The following is a 19,646-nucleotide window of genomic DNA, read 5'->3' as shown; positions in this document are numbered from 1 at the left end:
GAGGTGGTAAGAGGGATCTGGAAAGGGGTGATGATCCCTAGCCTGACCTTCGGTAATGCGGTCCTGTGTATGAGGCCAGATGTTCAAGCAAGGCTGGAAATTAAACAACGGGGAGTAGGGAGGTTAGCTTTGGGAGCACATGGCAATACACCAAATCAGGGGGTACAAGGTGATATGGGATGGGCGTCTTTCGAGAGCAGAGAGGCTAGCAGTAAGATAGCATTTTAGGAACGATTGAGAAAGATGGAGGAAAAGCAGTGGGCTAGGAAAGTTTTCATATACCTGTATATAAAGAATGTTGACACGAAATGGAGAAAGCGAACTAGAAAATTGACAAGCAAATATCTGGACAGCAGTAAGCGGGCAAATCAGCAATTATCGGTTAAGAAAAAGGTTAAAGAAACAGAGAGAGCTCTGTGGAAAACAGGGATGCTGACGAAATCGGCACTGGGAACATACCGGACCTTTAAACAGGAAATTGTCAAAGAAAATATCTGTGATAATTGTAGGGGAAGCTCTTTGTTGTTTGAGGCCAGGACTGGAGTTTTGCAGACTAAGACGTATAGAGTCAGGTATCATGAGATAGACACTTTGTGCATTGCGTGCGGAGAGGAGGATGAAACGGCTGAACACTTGATACTTTTCTGTAAAGGGCTTCACCCTACAGTGGAAAGCAGCGGAGCTGATTTACCCAAAGCATTGGGGTTTAAGGATAGTAAAGGGAAAGTAGATTTTAAGCGGGTAGAAGTAACCAAGCGAAGGTTATATGATTGGTGGCTAAAAGCAAGACAGGAGTAAAATTTCACAAGTCATGGCTAGGTGGCTAGAGCCACCGCCCGATTTAAAGGGTTCAGGTGTATCCATCCATACGTCCGTCTGTCCGTCCGTCCGTCCGTCCGTCCGTCCATCCATCCATCCATCCATCCATCCATCCATCCATCCATCCATCCATCCATCCATCCATCCATCCATCCATCCATCCATCCATCCATCCATCCAAGCAGACGACGCCTTGGACGACGCAGCAGGAGTTGCACGCAGCGTAAAACGCGGCGCGCAATTCTGCTTCTGCTACTGTGTATACTCCTCTTCTTTTAGTAAGAGTCATGTGCGGGCACGATCGCTAAGGTGCTAAGTTGTTTTTCTTAAGCCATGTGCACATGTACATTAATAAAAGCTGCTTATCAATGAAATTATGAAAGCGGCGGCCGGGCATACAGAGCGAACGTTGCTGCAGTACCGAGATGAATTCCTCAGTCTTCAGCTTTATCGACGGTAATTATTAGTGTGCTTCTTTGTACAAAACACGCATTCTCAGCACAAGTCGTATCTGATCCAATATGTAAGCAGAAACATTAAGGAAGCATTTTTGTGAGCGATGAGTGAACGGAAAAAAATTTACGGTCGTAGTTAGAATAACATACATGCGCAGAAAAGTTTTCACAACTTTAACAGCTTTTTAGATGGAGGCTTTAATGTGAGCGGCTTCACTACGTCGTTCTTGTCAGTCACTGATAACGCAGTTCACAAAACCAGGCCGGAAGAACTTTGTGCAGATGAGTTTCAGAAGCTGGCCGTGGTGATCACTGCAAGTGAGCTCACATTTCAATGCTCCATGTTCTGCAATAGCATCAACTGCATTGTTGACTGCAGCTTGCAGGGGTTTTGCTAAAAATCTTCGTTTGTTGAGCAACACCTCGACGTAGTTCTTCAGGGCGTACAGAACGTACACAAACTGCATCGAAGGATAAGGAGGCCTCCTCTGTCCTGATGACGGATCTAACTGTTACTTGGCGCAGATGAGGCTGGTCGAGTAAGAAGAGCAGTGCAGCTGCTGCAATCATTTTTTTCTTGAACAACGCGAGCCAAATAACCTCCTAACATCGCAAGTGCTGCAGTGTCTGGCGCTGGCAGCAACATTTTCTGTGTCCTGAGAAGGTCTTTGATGAGACCTTTCGCCTCCGGTGGAAAGTCGTCCGCGCTCTGGGTGACTGCAGGTTTGCGTGTATAACTGTTCCGACGCCGAGCATGCTGGTTTCGTCGAAGTTGATTGCCTGTCTTGGGGAGGTTTCCCTTTGTGCTGTTGATGTTGTTCGGGGTCGTTTGAATGTGCCAGGATTCGAGGAAGCGCGTTTTTGCTAACTTGTGCCGGCACCGAGTATGCTGGTTTCGTCGAAGTTTATAGTGTATTTTGGGAATGTTCAGTTATACAGGACTGTGCTTTCTTGCATAGTTGCGGACGTCGTTTTTGTGTTGCCGAATTCTTTCTTTTATATATTTTTGGTTTCGTTGATGTATCTTGCGTCGCATTCGGCGCAAGGAATTTTGTAGATAATGCCTTGGGCACTTTTTCTCCGTGGCCTATTTTGGGAACACCTGGTAAGCAAACGCAGCAGTGCTTGTAGACTTGGGCGCAACCTGGAGATTACCCTTTTCTCAGAATTCGGGCAATGGTTTCGCTGGCACTCAGGCATAAGGCAGAGTGACGTATTTTTTGTGCTGGCGTTGACTGTTATGCGTTGATTTCTCGGCAGTGAGCACAATGCATGTTCCCTCACAGTCAGTCTGGGAGTGTTCTGCCATCGCGCTCCTTTTCTGTTAATGAACACGGCAGAATACTGCGAGGCATATGAAAAAGGTTGATTTGAGAGAAGTAGTGCAAAAATATGAAAGAAGGAGGCACACAAGAAAAAAATTTGGTGTCGAGGCGCTCGGCAGGCAGAGAAACTGCAAGACTCTTCGGCCAACGTTTGGAGCACATGACATGCGGCGCCGCTGGTACACCTTTCTATTCTTACACCGCGCTCTAAACCCATAGATTTTCCTACTGTTAATTAGAGGGTTTAAGCCCGTTATACCTAGTGACATGGGCTGGGGCATTTTATTTTTCAATCCTTTTCTCTTGCCCCACCATAATTTTTGCTAACTAGAGGGTAAGGTGGCGCCCGCCTATGGGAGTTTGCATGGAGCTTCCTCGAGACCACCTCAATCACTATGGACGCTCTAAGCATCATGGGGCGGAGAGCTACAGACTGCAGACCCACAACTTTTGGCCAAAAAAATAAAGAAAAAGCTAACGTTTTTTGATAATCAAGTATGTCCTAACATTCAATATCCTGTCTATAAACTGCAACATACGAGCAGAAAAGCATGTAAATACAGTTTGCCCAAAATAAGTGATGGCTTGCTCTCCTATTGGCCAAATATTGTACACCACAAAATCCAATATTTCGTGCTTAACAGGCGCATTTTTAAAAATAAATATGTTTAAAAAAAATGTTGTTTGAACACTTTCAGAGGTTTTTTAATGGCACTTCCGAAAACAGTAGGCTTTTATTGGCGTCGAGTGCTTTGCGTTTTCGCTACGGTGCCTTTTGCGCACTACGTTTACACCAAAGTCGTTTGCGCGCGTGGCGCGCCGTGGTCGGTATCATAGAGTTTCTTTCTATTAACTAGAGGGAAAGCTGGCGGCGCTGCACCTCAGCCACCATGGGCGCTCAAAGCATTACGGGGTGATGAGCTACTTGGTGCGGAACAGTCGGTTTTTTTTTCACGAACACAGAGTGTGTAAATAGCTTGTGTATACTACCTCTTCCCCCTATCCTCTCTTCCTGTTCCCTCACCTCTTTCATTTCATTTCTCCATTCTGCCTGCTATCCTTTATTTCCGCTGCCCCAGCTCACGTGCTTCAGTATCGATGGCAGATGCCGGGGCTAGCAAAAATCTTATCCTTCCTTTTTATTATTATTTTAATAAACCACTACTACTACTACTACTACTACTACTACTACTACTACTACTACTACTACTACTACTACTACTACTACTACTACTACTACTACTACTCAACTCAGCTTTGGTAGTGCTGCGAGGAACTATTGAGATTGCCGGCGCTGAAGCCGACGAGAGTTATTCACCTGGCGGCAGCGGGTCTCTCGCCGAACAATCCGGAATCATATACCGCTTGGACGCAGGGATCACATCATATTTCATTCCTTGACTTCATTAGCTCAGCGAACCTTTTTTAATGTATTTAAGCATCCTCGTCATCCATCATTACATATCCTTTTGTGCCCAGGGCAATATAAACATCGCTTTAAAAAATATTGAGATGGAGTATAGTCATTTTTTTTCTTTTGAATAGCTGGAATGTTTCACGTATTTCTTTAAAGTCCCTAAACATCCATAGCACATAAGTGTTTTTCCTCGTAATTTTGCTGAAACATATTTTCAGCGCCAACGCTATATATGCATACAAGGTATTGCGTGTCAAAAAAAAAAAGCCGTATGTACTGGTGCACTGGGAATAGTGATTACTATCTTATGCGAAATACGTTGACTGAAGGTAAGGCAGGTCAATCCCACCAGCCTGCTGTTTGTTTCTTTCGTAGCCGACAAGGTACAGTGAATTTAGTTCATCCACCCTGGTTGATCGCCTTCTCCGCTTAACTTAAAAGCTCTGCAGAATAGCTAGCTTTTCAGACGCAGAGCTGTTCGAGTACCGTGATACTGTACTCGCGGTGAACTTTCTGTGGCACTGCAGCAGAGGCTTAGCGGGAAAACGAAGGAGTCGGGCTTTTGTTCCCGTGCTATGAAGAGTGAGCTACCTGAGCTTTGGCATCCCCTCACCACCTCTCTAACTTCCCCCATTCACTACTCTGCACCGTGGAGCCCACTCCCCACGGCACGGGGACCAATGACCGTCTGCTTCCATTCCCCTTCTGCAGCGCCACAGGATGTTGACAGCGTGTATAGCGATGGCGGAGAGGAGCATGAGTACAGCCATCTAGACAGACAGTGGTTTTCTGTGTTTGTATATGATGTATATCAAAATGAGATATGAAAAAAAAAATAATGGTCGATTTGCGTAGTTAGGCCAAATGTGAATTAGTGGCGCTAGCAGATGGGTTTTCCCTTCGGTTCCGGTGTTCAGATTCATTTTTCACGGATGGCAGCTGTTCGGAAAGCGATAATAGGTTAATGTCCTTATATATGGAATTGGTCACTATCTCCATTCACAGATTCCTGGGAGTCTTCCCATCACTCCTGGCGCAGTGGTACATTGGTCCTGCGATGGCATTTGCTGCCATCGGTGGCACTTGGGTTGGGTTGCCACCCAGGTTGCTCTTCCTGAGCAGCCTCTCACAATTTAATTGAGTTGCCGCCTGACACGGTGGGCATGTAGCTAGGTGTATAAAGTTCAAGCGGCCTGTTAACAAGCTTTGGTTTTAATTTTATCGGATTTAACATCCCAAAGCGACTCAGGCTAACGCCGTAGATGAGGGCTCCGATAATTTCGGCCACCTGAGGTTCTTTAACGTGCAATGACATCACAAAGTACGCAAGACAGTGGCATTTCGCCTCCATCGAAATGTGACCTCCGCGGCCGGAATCGAACCCGCGTCTTTCGGGAAACAGCCGAGCACCGTGACCATTGAACCAGCGCTGCGGCTGTGTTAACAAGCTTTATTTTTTTGTGATATTAACTATGCATTTTCTTTCTTGGGAGGTACGGCGGAAAACCTGGCGTCAGCATTATTGAAAAATTCCGATTGGTCGAGAGGGTAGTGATATAGAAAAACGGCTTCACGGAGTAGAAAAAGGTGGTCAAGCGGAATCGAACGGCGGACCTTTGGGTCGGGAGCCGGGCACGCTATGTCTACAAACCACTGCGAAACGTTTCTCAGTGGTGTACAGCAGACGAATTATATATCACAGGAAACTTTAGTTATCTAAGGTCACTAATCAGAATCGCCAACTAACATGGACGAGGTTGTGTAATAATGCCGTATGTGATGGCAACAAGCGTGTCGATGTCTGCGAGAGGGTGTTTTGGCACTTAAAATGGCTCATTTAAAATGGTGCAATTTTGATCGTTTTGGTCATATTTATTAGGATGGCGCAGCAAATCTGGTTTGGCGTAAATGGTTTCGTTCAGTCCGGTTCGGCGCTTGATCGAGTGGAAGCACTTGGAATATATTGGAAGATAGATACTGAAGATATATTTCTTGTGTCAGAATGATTCCTTTTATAATAAAAGCCTTATAATAAAAAATGCTATTAATTAAGCCAGCAGTTCTTATGCAGTGAGAACTGCGGGCGAGAGAAAAAGCAGATTTCAGTTCACTGCCGCAAAATAATTTTCCAGTGATTGGACGCCGTTTGCAGGATATTTGAGAAATTTTCATCCTCGCGGCGTCCAACAACATACAAACTGAGGACGTTCCTATGAGGGACATGTTTTTTCATGATGCACTCAGAAAGTACTAGAGCGTGCTTCCATAATGGCGACCTTTGGACAATTTGAGAATCCTCAGGACATTTGGTGTTTTCCGGGAGTATAGCAGTTTCTGGTCGGGGATGATAAGATAATTAACGCGGTATAACGGGGCTAGAAAATCCACGGGCATATACAGGTGGCCAGATTTGACGCAGCTAAAGTGCTACTGCATATTGTCATTGGTAGAGGACCTTGACCCATGGTGGCCTTTAAATCGCTGACGATAACGTTGTGGTAGAGTAATGGTTTTGGTGCTAAATGGGTGTGATGGAGGGAGGCTGTGGTTATGATGATGACAGTGATGTGTTTGGTCGGTCGGTCGGTCGGTTGGTTGGTTGGTTATTAATACCTATTTGACGAGGGTAAAGTGGCTATGATGACGGACCGTCCAAGTTGCAGCCAGCGTGCTTCCCCACGCCACAACAGATCACCGTCCGCGCCCAGGGCAGCAGCAGCAGCAGCAGCAGCAGCACGCGCATGCCATATGCTTGCAGCTCATTTTATCGCCCTTTCCCGACGGGGCAGCAGCGCTCCCTGTTTATCACCCACCGCCCTCTGTATACAAGTACGCGGCCGCTGCGTTTCGTGCCGCGCAGCATACTGGGTCAGCCTGTCGGTCACCGCCAGCCGGCTTTGCGCTATCGCCGTCGGCGCTTATCGCGCTCTGAGAAGACGCGATGCTCCCAACTGTCGTTCACTGTCGCCTTTGACGACTCGCGCGGAGATTAGCGGGCGCAACGATCGAGCTCGAGCGGCAGCCCTGGAAAATCCGGTGGCTGTCAGGACACGCGCCGGAGACCATGCCCAAGAATGATGCCGGTAAGGCTGCAGTGCTCGCTCTTAACGGGTCCGGCTGTTTTTCCACGTTTCCTTTTAAGAATGTAGTCGACTTGGGGACAGGGGACTCGGTGAGATACAACTGGGCGCAGGTGGCGTCGTTTAGTTTACCGTGTCTGTAGTCCCTTGATTGTAAATGAAGGACTCCTGTAAAAACCGACGGGGCTGCACCATGCATTCACAATATGTTGGTTTATGGTTTATGAGGGTTTAACGTCCCAAAGCGACTCAGGCTATGAGAGATGCCGTAGTGAAGGCCTCCGGGAATTTCAACCACCTGGGGTTTTTTTTAACGTGCACTGACATCGCACAGTACACGGGCCTCTAGAATTTCGCCTCCGTCGAAATTCGACTGCCACGGCCGGGATCGAACCCGCGTCTTTCGGGCCAGCAGCCGAGCGCCATAACCACTCAGCCACCGCGGCGGCCATTCACAATATGTGGAGGAGCGGCGAATACCTGTAACTTCGCTGCGCATTCGGTTTCCTGACGTTTTGTCGTCTTAATCGAGCCGCTTTTTTTTGTGTTAAAATTACGAGCGTTCAAAACTGGAATGCGGAGTAGGGTTATTAATTCGAGCAGAGCTTATCGTAACGTGGAGCATATCTAAAGCTCCAGGAATAGTTCTCTCCGTAAGGAGATTGGGAGTTTGCGGTTAATTGTAATACGTACAATTTTTTTTTCTTTCTTTAAGAGCTGATTAAATGTTTAGTTTTCACTGTCTGCAGCTCTGTTTTGCAGTTTCGTGCCCAGTCCTGAATTAAAATCTCTCTCTGAGGTCTGCTTCGAGAATCAGCCGAAAATTTTATAACTTTAGCCAAATATTTCGCTCAACTTTGCGAGCGTTAAATATTTCTTTTTGGTACTGTCCGCGCCAAGAGGGAGTGTTTGTTTAGTTTAGGGCTTGTCCATAACGCAGAGCAAGCAATGATTACTTGTAGTTAGTACCTATTAATAACAGGTGAGTCATATCTGCACCTTGATCCCTAATTCAGAAAGCGTACAGGGCCATCAGACATTGGGTCACAGGCCAAGCAGTTAACTGGAACAACACGACTTGGACCAACCACATCGTGTCTTACATGTAACGTAACTATGACTGCTGCAAATTTGCATCGTCTGCTGTTCCGAAATGAAGCTGGGAATCTGCTATTGTGCATGTGTTTCTGTTCCCTTAGCGCGAGAGCGATAGCAACCCATGTCAGAAAAATTGTCAGACGTCGGTGGCGTCACCACAACATGCCAACCGGATTGTGATGGCACTGACCACCGTTGCAGGTGGCAGTTAAATTACTGACTGGTCCCGAGAGGTTTCTCGGGAGGAGCAACCTGGGCCGTACACAGGCCCCACCGGTGGCAGCACCTGCCATATATAGCAGGGCAGTGACGCATCGCTTAACCGCTGCACCATTGCGCCAGGAGTGGATATGAGGACTCCCAGGGATCGATGAACGCAAAGTCGAGAATTACCAATTCCGCATATACGAGCAGTACCCCATTAAGGCTATCGCGCCATTCCCCTAAGGTGGAGCTTGGGTGTCCCCTCATATCATTTCTCTTTGTCCACATATGTTTAAACTTTGTGCTGCGGGAGGGGTAGTGGATCTCAAACTATGGGGGCGGGGGGAGGAAGCGTGACGTCATTAACATTACACTCACTCCCCTATAGTTTGGCGTTGCCACTACGGACGTGACGTCACTGTCTGCTACGACAAATCTAGCGCTGAATCGGCTCATCGAAACCAGCCACGATTGTAAGGAGGAAGCTAGGTTACCAGCCGTGCATTGCTAATGATGATTTACTTTTTTCTAATGAAAGGGCTTTCCTTTGTCAACTGCAACAACCTGAAACTGGTTACACAAGTTGCTGAGATTGACAAAGTGACACTTCATGCTCTTTTAAGCCGTAAACTGAGAAAATTAACAGTTACTGCTGGGCGTTAAAATTAAGAAGAAAATGGAACAGCCACAGCCCTTCGTTCGTGGCGCCTGGAAAGCTTGGAGAGTGTAAGCAAACCTTAAATCTTGTCCGAGGTGCTTGCCGACCAAGTGCAAAATAAGAGTGTGATTATACGCGTCCTCCGTCAAGACAGGGAAGTTCTCCGACGAAAATGTTGACAAACAAAAACTGTACAGCAGGCCGTTTTCGAGAATGAAATGATTTACTCGACACAAAGCACCAGGCAGGAATGGAAGGCTTACAACATCTCTAAAAATATTTTGCCTGAAACCGACTGAATTCAAGTAAAAAAATCACGCCACCGGTGGTACAATTGGTACAAGTTTTCCGTTGGATTGGTGCTGGGCTTCTCTGGGCTGAAATGCTTGGGAAATCGGTCTTCCTTTAATCGCACCTTGAGTTTGGCCACAGATTTTCTTTTCGGCATAAAAATTCATCATTATATTCTAATCGTTCACCCTTTTCCCATCAAAACTGCCAAATAAATTTCGCATTATGCTTCTTATACGAGCGAAATAAACGCTTCTAATCAAAGTCGAACCTCGGCATAACTAAAGAGCCCTGCGATTTCTTCGTCTGGGCAGTTTGTCAGCTTCGGTGAGTCATCCGCCTCACGTTCGGGAGGTGCTGGGTTGAATCCCTGTGTCCCCGGGTACACACAGGCTTTCTAATGGGTACAATATTTTCCGCTGCCTAATGCTCGGCTGTTCTGGGGTGAAATGCTCAGGAAAGGACCTTTGGCCAGCCTTAATTCCTCTAGACGAATAACCGATGCTCAGGCGACCAAAATCCACTTTGCGCGGCAAAGCCCATTGTGGCCCACTTTACGCAAGTTTGACGCCGAAGACCCATTTCCCAAGCGTTTCACCCCTTGTGTCAAACTACCGTGGTTGAAAATAACAACAAAAAAGGTGGGAGAAAGCTCGCGCCTAACTCAGAGTTATGTAGCAGACACAAACCAATTGAAAACAAAACAAAAAGGGCCAAACGCCGAAGAAAATTTGTAAATAAAACCTAATTAGAACGAAAAAAGAAATTTTCATTTTTAAACCAGCGCTCGTGTGTGTCTCATTAGTGGAGCCTGTCCCACTTAGTCGCGCTGTTTCGTTCGTTATCATTTTGGAATTATTGTTCTATAATTATGGTTTCTCAGAGCAGCGAAAAGGCAACGAACTTTTTCCTCTGACTGTAACTCTTCGGATTATATTGAAACCTGTAACAGTACTGGGCTTACTTTCTTTTGGGCATGTGTGTGACTAAATGCTACAGTGCCTTTTTTACCGCTACTGTACATATTAAGGACAGCTGTTCTCTAAATGATCGTGGACAAAGGGAGACCGGAAAGCGACGCTGGATCAGTCGCAATGGTTGGTTAGTGCTGAATACAAGCGTGCCACTGTTATTTACACGAAGCTGCTGCGCCTTCTTTTTTTGGGGCGTGCTGACGCCCACCGTCTCCACTGAGAAAATATTATGTCTACAGGCGTCACTGCGCGTCGGAGATGCTTAGGTAAGGTAGTGCTAATCTCGCTTCGTGCGAAAGGAAACAGCAAATGAAGCATTCCTTGGGCGAGAAAAGTGGTCCGCTAAGCGCATTCGTCACCGTGCTGTAGTAGTGTTCGTGAGAGAAACATGTATTCGGGGACGCCCATCAGCGAATCGAGCTAATCTGGGTTCCCGCGTTCAAGCTGCGTGCAAGCCCCCGCCTGTAGCTCGTCTGCCGCCCTTTCCGAGATTTGACCCTCCTCTCTCGTCCGCCCACGTCACTCGGTGTTAGCGCATGCAAGATCACAGAGACGCACGTCCATCTGCGTGGCCAGCTTTCATTCGGCGCTGGAAAATTGTACGCAGTCGATCGAGCCGTTCATGTTCTTCTAAGCATCATATGCATGCCTCCCGTCTGCACCGACAGCCCCGCGCGTAATACGGTGAGCGAAAAGATTGTTTATTGCAGTTAAAAAAGGTGTGTACGTTGGGTGATCCGGCAAAGCACAGTGCAAGAAAGAGGGACAGAAGGCTTCTTAATGAAGGAATAGAGATATTAGCCTCAGTCTAAAAACCTCCGACGTGCTGGAGCAGTCCAGTGTCGCCTAATTCATGGTCCCATTCAACCAGTTGTGAAACTCTCCTTACGCGAATATAGTCTTTGTTTTTTTGCTGGAAAGTGTCGAGACATTAAGAAATAGCCGAACAGCCCCGAGATATTGCAGAAATTTTCTGTGACTTTTCCAAAAAAGGAAGGCGGGGTTACAACGCCCTGACCCCTCTTGCGAGACCCAGACTGCTCTTCCCGAGCACCCGGGGTCTCACGGAGTGGGGCTTCGGACAGACAAGCATCGGCGGAATCTGAGAAATCTGAACCAGCTCTATGCTTCCAGAGACAACCCTGTACCTGTCGACAACCTACCCTATACCTGTCGATGTATTGCAGTCAGAAAACTTTGCAGAAGAGCTGGAAAAACATCTTTCTTCCATAAACTAACTGAAACAAAACCAGTGTTCACAATCTGTTATGTTTTCCTAACTCCTTCACTTTGTGATGCCTTTTTTTTCCCCCCAGAAACAGTTCTGTTGTTCTGAGTAAAAATTGCCCGCCTGTTTGTTATTTCACATGTGCCACTCTTCATGTTTTGTTCGTTATTGTGCTGGTGCCAGAGCGTATTCATTGAGTAACACTGCTACACCCAGCATTATTTTTCGTTAGTGTTTATTGTTGTTTTGCATCGTCACACTTTTGACTGTATTGCCCCTCCTGCTAGGGCCAGTTTATTGGCCTGCAGTATCAATAAATAAATAAATCCTGCGCAGCACGTGACCACGCCACGTCAGCGCACGTCATGCGCAGCGGGCGAATCAGCGCGCCTTCTCCTGAAATCTCGTTCACGGAAAGAATATAGGGATCAGCACGGTATGAATAGCTTCCGGTTGGCCACCGCCTTGGGCCGGCATTGAGCGCGGGAAGGGGGCGGGGCATTAACCGCGAAGGAATGAAATTCTTCAGCGGACTCTGCCTTGCGGAGGCTTTGGGTGCTCTCAGTTTACAAGACACTCCCTTACTCCGCCCGTGATGGGCGCAGTGATCGGCAGGACCGAGACGGGCGTGTCCGCGAGCCACGAGCGCGGCGGCTACGTGCGGCCGAGCTCGGGCTTTGCTCCGGGAGAGTTCCGCTTCGACATGGAGGAGGACCAGCGGCCGCCCATGTGGGTGAGTCGACCTGCCAGTGGGCTGCGGAGGTCTCTGCAGTGCACCTCCGCAGCTGGGTTCCGACACGGGCTACTGCAACAGAATGGGCGTGCGCAGTCGGCGCAGTTCTGCATCGAGCAAGTCGTGCTTGACAGTGAATGCACTGTGCGGGTGTTGGCTTGTAGGTACGGCGAAGGTGAAGTTGGCATAAATCTTTAACCCTGCAACGCCCAAGCACTGAAAACGTGAGATAAAAGTTGTGAACTTTCAGGATTTCGTCACTAATCATCCCTTCATTGCATAAATGTAAGTAAACTGGGAGGTTTAATAGGAAAAATATCATTAGAACATAATTAAAGTTGTTTAATTTTTCGGCTTGTGCATGTATAAAGACTAGAAAACTGCCGGCAAAGACGCAGGAAGTCGAGAGAAAATTCGAAAATACTCTATCGCCGGCTAGTGCAGCATTACGACCACAAAAATTTTCGGCTGTTTTGCCGTTAGTATTAGATTCTGCATGAGTTTTTCGTCCAGCATGCCTCCTACATTTCTGGCAGCTGATCGACACTTTGACGATGCTTTGACAAATGCATTGAAAAAGACTCTTTCTGCAATTCGGTTAGCAATTCACGTAACTCTGTGAGCAGAAGTGAAAACTTTTCACATTCTTTTTTTACATACCATGTCACAGATGATACGCCTACCATGACAAGGTTAAGATAAATTCCCCTCTAAAGAAATTTCTATTCAATCTACTACCAGCGCCCCCAGACTTTTTCAAACTGGGTTTTAATTTTATGTTTTCCTCTGCACAGAGCTGGAAGCGAATCCTGGTCGTCTGCCTGCTGGTGAGTGCTGTGCTGCCGGTTGATCGGTTAAGCAAATCGCCCTTTACACATCCTCCGCTGATGACAGGCGGTGATCCTGCTGGTGTCCTCTTTCCTGGGCGGCTACTTCCACGGCCTACACAGCGGCAAGAGGAGCCGGGACCAACAGGGGAACCTCTCCGGTATACTCACGCAGCACCGGTTTCGGATGTTTTGGACACTGCATCCCATAGCGGCCAATATCGGCTGTGCCTCGTAAAAATGAGGCCGCAGATCGTTAGCATGCAGAAAAAGCATTAAAAAAAAAGACTGGTTATACTACGCTATAGAACAGAGTGCGCAAACACCTTACTGCCATTTTTCTTTCTTTTCCCCGATGCGTGGCGGACACTGCGATGCCCCAGAGGAACTGTTCGACTCGGAATGGCAGCGTCTGCCGTGCATCACCGAAGAAGACGTCTGCCCCGAAGGGTGAGCCTGCACGCCTCGACGGAAAGAAGCTTCGCAGCCGCAAATCATGCGTTGAGCGCCGATCACAGTTGCCCATAATGTTCCATTAGTGAGCTGCTCACTCGGACAGAGTTCAGAAGGACCTCAGTCTAGGCTAGTTTGTGCATAACAGTCGGAAAGACATGAGTGCGAACAGAAGACAAATCACATTGGAGGCGACGAGCACAAGGGCTTTATTTCGTCCGAAGAGCACGCAGGTGCATAGTAGTATACGTATACGAGAGCAGACGATTGGGCTGGTTGGTTCTACATGTCGACTGAAAACAGCGTAGCACGGAGACAAGACATACAATGGCGCTGGCTGATATGAAAGTCAGTCTTCATTCTTGTGGGTTGCTCTGTTTCCAGTCGACTCTCATGCGGGATTACAAACATTTGCAAAAAAATTAACACCTGTGACGCCCATGGAAATCGCATGTTCAGTGGCATACAGAGATAAAGAGGTATAACCTATGCAGTCAGTTGCCTTTATTTTCGATGTAGAAGGCTTTTCTAGCGTCAACAGCGTGCGTTTGCTTTCACTTCTGTCAAGTATTGTCGTCTCTTAAAAACAGGCGTACAGTTGCATGCAGGCATTATTGTCGGCCATTTAATCTGCGCATTTGCGTTCTTTTTTCACTTGCGCATATTTCCTGGGTCGCTTGTCCTCGCATCTTGTAAATGTTCTTCAGTGCATCTTGTCGATGCAAAAAAAAATAAAAATGCTCGTTCCAAAGTTGATAGCATCTTAGCAAATACCGGGAGGAGGAAGTAAATGTGCAATGCAGGGAAAGGATGAAGTATTATTGTCTGCTTATGTATAACAGAACGAATTATCTGGAAAGAAAAAACTATGGCCAGGGGCTACCGAATGTGAGGTGGGCGGATGAAATGAAGAAATTCGCTGCGTTGGAACAGACGCGGCCGTCGCAGAAGAGGGCAAATTTAGATTATTGGGAGAGGCTTTTGTTCTATAGGGCTTATAGCCTTTCTGATAATGATGATGATTATAATGCTACTGTCTGGGAGATATAATCGACACCATGCTCCATCGTGACATGTATATTATGTTTTTTTTTTACCTTACTTGACAATGCCACTGCTTGTAATGGTTTTCCTGTCCACGTCAAGCAAAAAGCAGCTTTTTTGCCACGAATCCTTCTAGTGTTTCTAGTGAAATGAATTCAATCAAATTGCTGTGTACCTCAGCGCAATAACCATGCTCCTCTTTGGACGTAAGCTTATCAGCAGAGGCGCATTGCGAATGTTTTAAAAAGGGATGCGGACACTGCTCCAAACTCTATTCCTGAAGTCGGGGCGATCATTTACGCAAGCGAATGATACCTCCTCTCTCATCATTGCACTGAAATAAGTTATTCTCAGTAGAAGGAGCAAGATGTTGTTAGGGCCGGCGATATGTCCTGCTACACGCCATCCCCTATTAACGTTCAAATAAGTTGTTCTCTCTGGTTCGACAGACGCTACAGGTCAAACAAACTGTAATGTATATGAAAAGTAGATTGCATCGCTCCACTTACACATCGTGTTCGTCATCGTTAATAAATCTGTGAGAAATTGTCGCCCTACTCTTTGGCAAGAGCATGGACAATTAGCCTGGAAACGAAGTGTTGCGCATTAACCGCGCAGCAGACAAGTAATGCGCCGCCGAGCGTTGGGACGTTATTTCAATAAAGAGAAAAGAAATCTCTACCGCCCGGCTCTCATGCCTTATTCACATATCCGCCCATCTCGACAAGATGCGTGTACAGTTGCGCGTCTATGCAGCGAAGATGGGTTAACGATGGCTTACGTCATTAACCCGTCTCGACGACGGAGCCGCTCCTTACACAAACACGCGCATTACTCGGTGAGGAGCAACGCTTGTAAACAAAGGCAGGGCAGAGGCGGATGAGGAGAAAGGCGGGAAACAGAAAGAAGGGTGATTAATCAGGTGGCTCTTGGGGCACTTCCCTACACCGGTGCTTGAGGGCATTCACACGCGGCCCTCATAGGAAAAGCGCCCGGAACGACACTGAATTCCATGGATGGCAAGAGTTCATAGTCGCCGTCAGGGGCGCCCGCAGTGGAACATACTGGCGTGACATATCTCGTACGTCATATGGCCAGTCTGATCGCGTGTCGTGTTCTTTACTGCTTTGATCCTGGCTCACAGTTTTTTACAATTCATCATTCGATTCTTTGCGACAATCACGCACGAATCGGCAGTGTATGCGCCTAAGTTGCCTCGTCTGATATCGGCGCGTGTGGTTCGAAGGGCCCTTTGCATGCGGAGTTGAATTGTTCGCAGGCCCCTTATCAACATGGTCGCATTAAGGGACGAGGGCGACAAAAAAACAAATCACAGTACCAGTGCGTAGTCACTGTCATACTTGCTCTTAGCGTATAATTTGCACCGACCTCTCCCTTAGCCACGTTGTCTTGCCACCGACTAGCCCAAGAATTGTGAAATCCGATTATCATGCGGCAGAGATAATGCTCGATCTATAGGGCCGGTTGTAAATCTCCCGCTATACCATTGAAACGCTTTGCCGCTTAATTTATTAATGGAATACGCCTTGTCATCATGCAGAAGCACTGTCAAGGTGGTAAAACACAAGAGTGGAAACGGAGCGACTTGAGACTGGGACGACGGAAGACACACTAGGACAGCGCTCGTCTTTGCGTGTCTTCCTTCGTCCCAGTCTCAGTTCGCGCTGTTTGCTTCTCAATACGTCTAGAATTTTGTTCCCTCATTGTAAGGCTGTCACCTACCTTGTAATAACGAAGGGCTTACGTGCACATCCCTCTTGTTTCGGACCATGTCATCTCCTGAAACCTGCCTTCGTGAAGATGACTAAACGGCGCCAGAGCGTTATCGCCGCTATTGCTAAACTATGTTCCCCTCTCGCCTCGCTCGTTCAGCTTGTTCCCCAATCGCGTAAGCGACAGCGTTGGTAAGTGCAGATGAGTGCTTGCCGAAATTTCTCTGCTTCAGTGCATGCATGGACGACGGTGTCGCAGAAACAGTCGCGCATAAAACAGCGCATCGTGTGTGCGCCTGTACAGATAGCTCCAGCATTAAAGGGAACACAGTATCCTCACTCAGCTAATGACTGATCCATACGTACCAGTGAAAAACACTTTTTACATTTTTTTTCGTTCTGAACAGTTTCCTTCTTGATGGATAACAATAAAGACATTTTCAACTTCAGTGCAATAGTAACAACGACAGAATTCGTTCTCACGTGCAGTGAGTGACTGCACCCTTTTATATTCGAGCCACCTGTGCACTGCATCGCTGTATCGCAGTGCGCAGGCAAAGAGGGAAGCATACTATACCAGCTAAGGCTAACCAAGATTAAAAAAAAAGACAAGACGGAGTGTCGTAGCCCAGTGAAACAACTGATGGCTGTTGCGAGTGGCTTGGCCTATATAGTCTGCAGTATTTTTTCGTGATTCAAAGTCAATTAATTAGCTAAACTTTCAAATACCAGCCGCAGGAATTCGGAAGTTGTGAGCGCCTTGAAAAACAGCTGGCTGAAATGTTCGCACCAAGGCATTGTTTACACACCTTTATCTGCCAGCATTAGAAGAAAGCTCCCACGTGACAGCTGCCGACCCGTATCTCCCGTGACACGCAAAGCCCATTCGAAGACAGCGCCCCAGAGAGGAAAGCCAGTTTCGTTCTCTGGACGCCGCTGTCACGTGGAAGCTGTTCTCATTGTGCCAGCTATCTTTTGTGGCCGGTAAAAAAAGCTTTACGTACACGGTGCCCTAGTGAAAACATTTCGGTCAGCTGTTTTTCAAGACGATCTGCAACTTCTGAATTGACACCTTGTTCCTGAAGCCAATAATTAAAATGCTAGCTAATTACTCCTTAGTAATTTACATTTATGAAGCTAAAAAAATACCTACGCGACTCTCAACAGCCCTTCGTTGGTTTCACGGGGCTAAAGCAGTCCGTCTTTTGAAAAAGCTTGGTTAGCCGGGACGCCCGGTAGATTTATTTATTTATTTACACTACCCCTCAGGGCCAGTGGCATTACAGAGGGGGAGTGGTAAATATACAAAAACAGAGAAAATACAGTTGTTACATGAATGTTAAATAGCATCTGAATATATAATGGTAAGTGTAGTGCTACTCGGAACTGCTCATAATTTACAATGCCAGCAACTTCTGCGGGAAGGTGGTTCCATGCAGTCACGTGAGGTTCGCGGTAGGAATGACTGCGAGAAGCATTTCGTGCTTGCATGACACAATTCCGACTTTGTTATATAGTTTGTATACTGCGCAACGAACTAGCTGCGTGGCATAAATGAAAGCACCGACTTTGGTTCTCAGCACGCGGCGCCTGCTACAACCATCCAGTGAATGTTAATCCCTTGCGAGGGTTACTGACGCAGCCTGAGCGCGCAGCTTCTCGGATCCCCCGCTGGTGCTGATCTCCCTGGACGGCTTCCGGGCGGACTACCTGTCACGCGGGCTCAACCCGTCGCTGGAGCGGCTGGCGCAGTGCGGCGTCAAGGCGCCCTTCATGCGGCCCGTGTTCCCCACCAAGACGTTCCCCAACCACTTCACCATCGCCACCGTGAGTAGTCGCATGGGCTACGCCAGGCCGCAATTGAATGCGATGCGACACGCTTACGCACGTCTGTAGTGACCAACTACTTTGATTCATGTTTCTACGTAAAGGGTTTCTTCTCTATCGAAAGAGGTTAACGCCGACCAAAGATCTGGGTCAGTAGATGGCGGACCATGGAGGCAATAGAAAACCGGGCTTCATTAAACCCTCGACGTAAGGTGCGCCTGCGATACACCGATGATTGCTTTTGTGTCATCGAGAAGGACACACTCGCTGCCTTCACAGACCACCTAAACAGCCTTTTTTGCACCTGTCACTGGAGCGACATGGCGGCCACCTTTCGTTCCAAGTGTTTAGGAAGGATACCTATCTTTATTTAAACTCTGTGCACCCGGTCTGCCACGAACGCGCTGTTGCGGCCTCGCTCAAAATCTGCTCAAAACCCCAAGATACTGCCTCGGATGTGATGCGAGTGCGCCGTCTTGTGGCTACTACCCCAAGGATTTTGCTCATTTCGCGGAGCGTCGCTGGTTGCACCCAGCGAAACCGGTTGGCGACCACTGCCTATCACATGCCGCCATATATGTGGCACAAGTGAAGCGTTGGGACGTGTCCTGCGTGCATACGACGTGCACGTTGCTCACGTTCCCACCCGAAAGTTACGGCACGAGCAGGGGAACGGGAAATTAGACAAACTAAGAAAAGAGAAATTTCCAGGCGACCATGTTTACGTATAGGCGAGAGCGGGAATTTTGAAAGGCGTTTAAAAGAACACATCAAGGACGTGGAAAACAAGAAAGCTGTTTCTATCGTGGCACGTCGTATCGGCAGAACATCAAGTCCGTTTGGAAGAGGCTTCGGTCATCGTCCAGGAAAGAAACGGCCTTTCACGACAATACCTTGAGTCACTGGTGATTCAGTCCACAAAGACAACACTTAGTAAAGATGCTAAGTGTATGCAAGATGCCCCGGACGATTATTGAAACGTATTTAACCGGCGCTTCTCAAGCTTATAGTTGGCAGTGAACAAAACTTCCGTAGGGATGCCGAAACGTCCGTCATCTAATGACCTCTATACCTTTGGTCGGCGTTAATGTTTTCCGGCACAAAATGAACTTATTCTCCGACCAGACGAGATTTCATCATACCTTAGACATCAAAGGGTTCCTGGGAAGGGTTCGTGAGCCGGTTACATTTACATGTCTTCAACACCCGTCAGTGTTGAATCCGTACAGGACCTGAAACTTTTCAATGGCATAATTAGGGCGCGGGTTAGTTGGTGATCCGTGACTGAAGTCCTACTGCGCAAAGCTCAATGGAGAGCACAGAGACAGCAAAGAAGCACACGCGATGATATTAGAAGCACCAGATGCATATAGGAGTCAAGAGTCAAGCAGCGTGTGTGTGTCTTGATTGCCGCCACTCGAGTTTCGCGCTGTAAGACTTTTTGTGATGGATTCCCACTGGCGGCGGCGTAATGAGCTGG

At 47.5% G+C, this 19,646-nt stretch overlaps 1 protein-coding gene across 2 annotated transcripts in view; it reads left to right on the top strand.

Annotated features, from left to right (window-relative positions):
- Positions 1 to 6,837: 6,837 nt before the first annotated feature.
- The window catches only part of LOC144106410 (ectonucleotide pyrophosphatase/phosphodiesterase family member 3-like), a 44,483-nt gene continuing 31,674 nt past the window's right edge, over positions 6,838 to 19,646 (top strand). Inside the window, exons 1-6 of one of the 2 annotated variants that reach the window (XM_077639215.1) lie at positions 6,838 to 7,099; positions 12,155 to 12,282; positions 13,077 to 13,109; positions 13,177 to 13,270; positions 13,493 to 13,559; positions 17,995 to 18,166. In XM_077639215.1, the coding sequence (XP_077495341.1) occupies positions 7,081 to 7,099; positions 12,155 to 12,282; positions 13,077 to 13,109; positions 13,177 to 13,270; positions 13,493 to 13,559; positions 17,995 to 18,166 (513 nt within the window). In that variant the 5' untranslated portion in view covers positions 6,838 to 7,080. The remainder of the gene's footprint in view (positions 7,100 to 12,154; positions 12,283 to 13,076; positions 13,110 to 13,176; positions 13,271 to 13,492; positions 13,560 to 17,994; positions 18,167 to 19,646) is intronic. The other variant, XM_077639216.1, reaches the window with a different exon arrangement.

Source organism: Amblyomma americanum, chromosome 10, assembly GCF_052857255.1.
Source record: "Amblyomma americanum isolate KBUSLIRL-KWMA chromosome 10, ASM5285725v1, whole genome shotgun sequence".
In the NCBI taxonomy this organism is placed as follows: domain Eukaryota; kingdom Metazoa; phylum Arthropoda; class Arachnida; order Ixodida; family Ixodidae; genus Amblyomma; species Amblyomma americanum.
The sequence above is the reverse complement of the archived record's forward strand: the minus strand, read 5'-3'. Positions and strand labels throughout refer to the sequence as shown.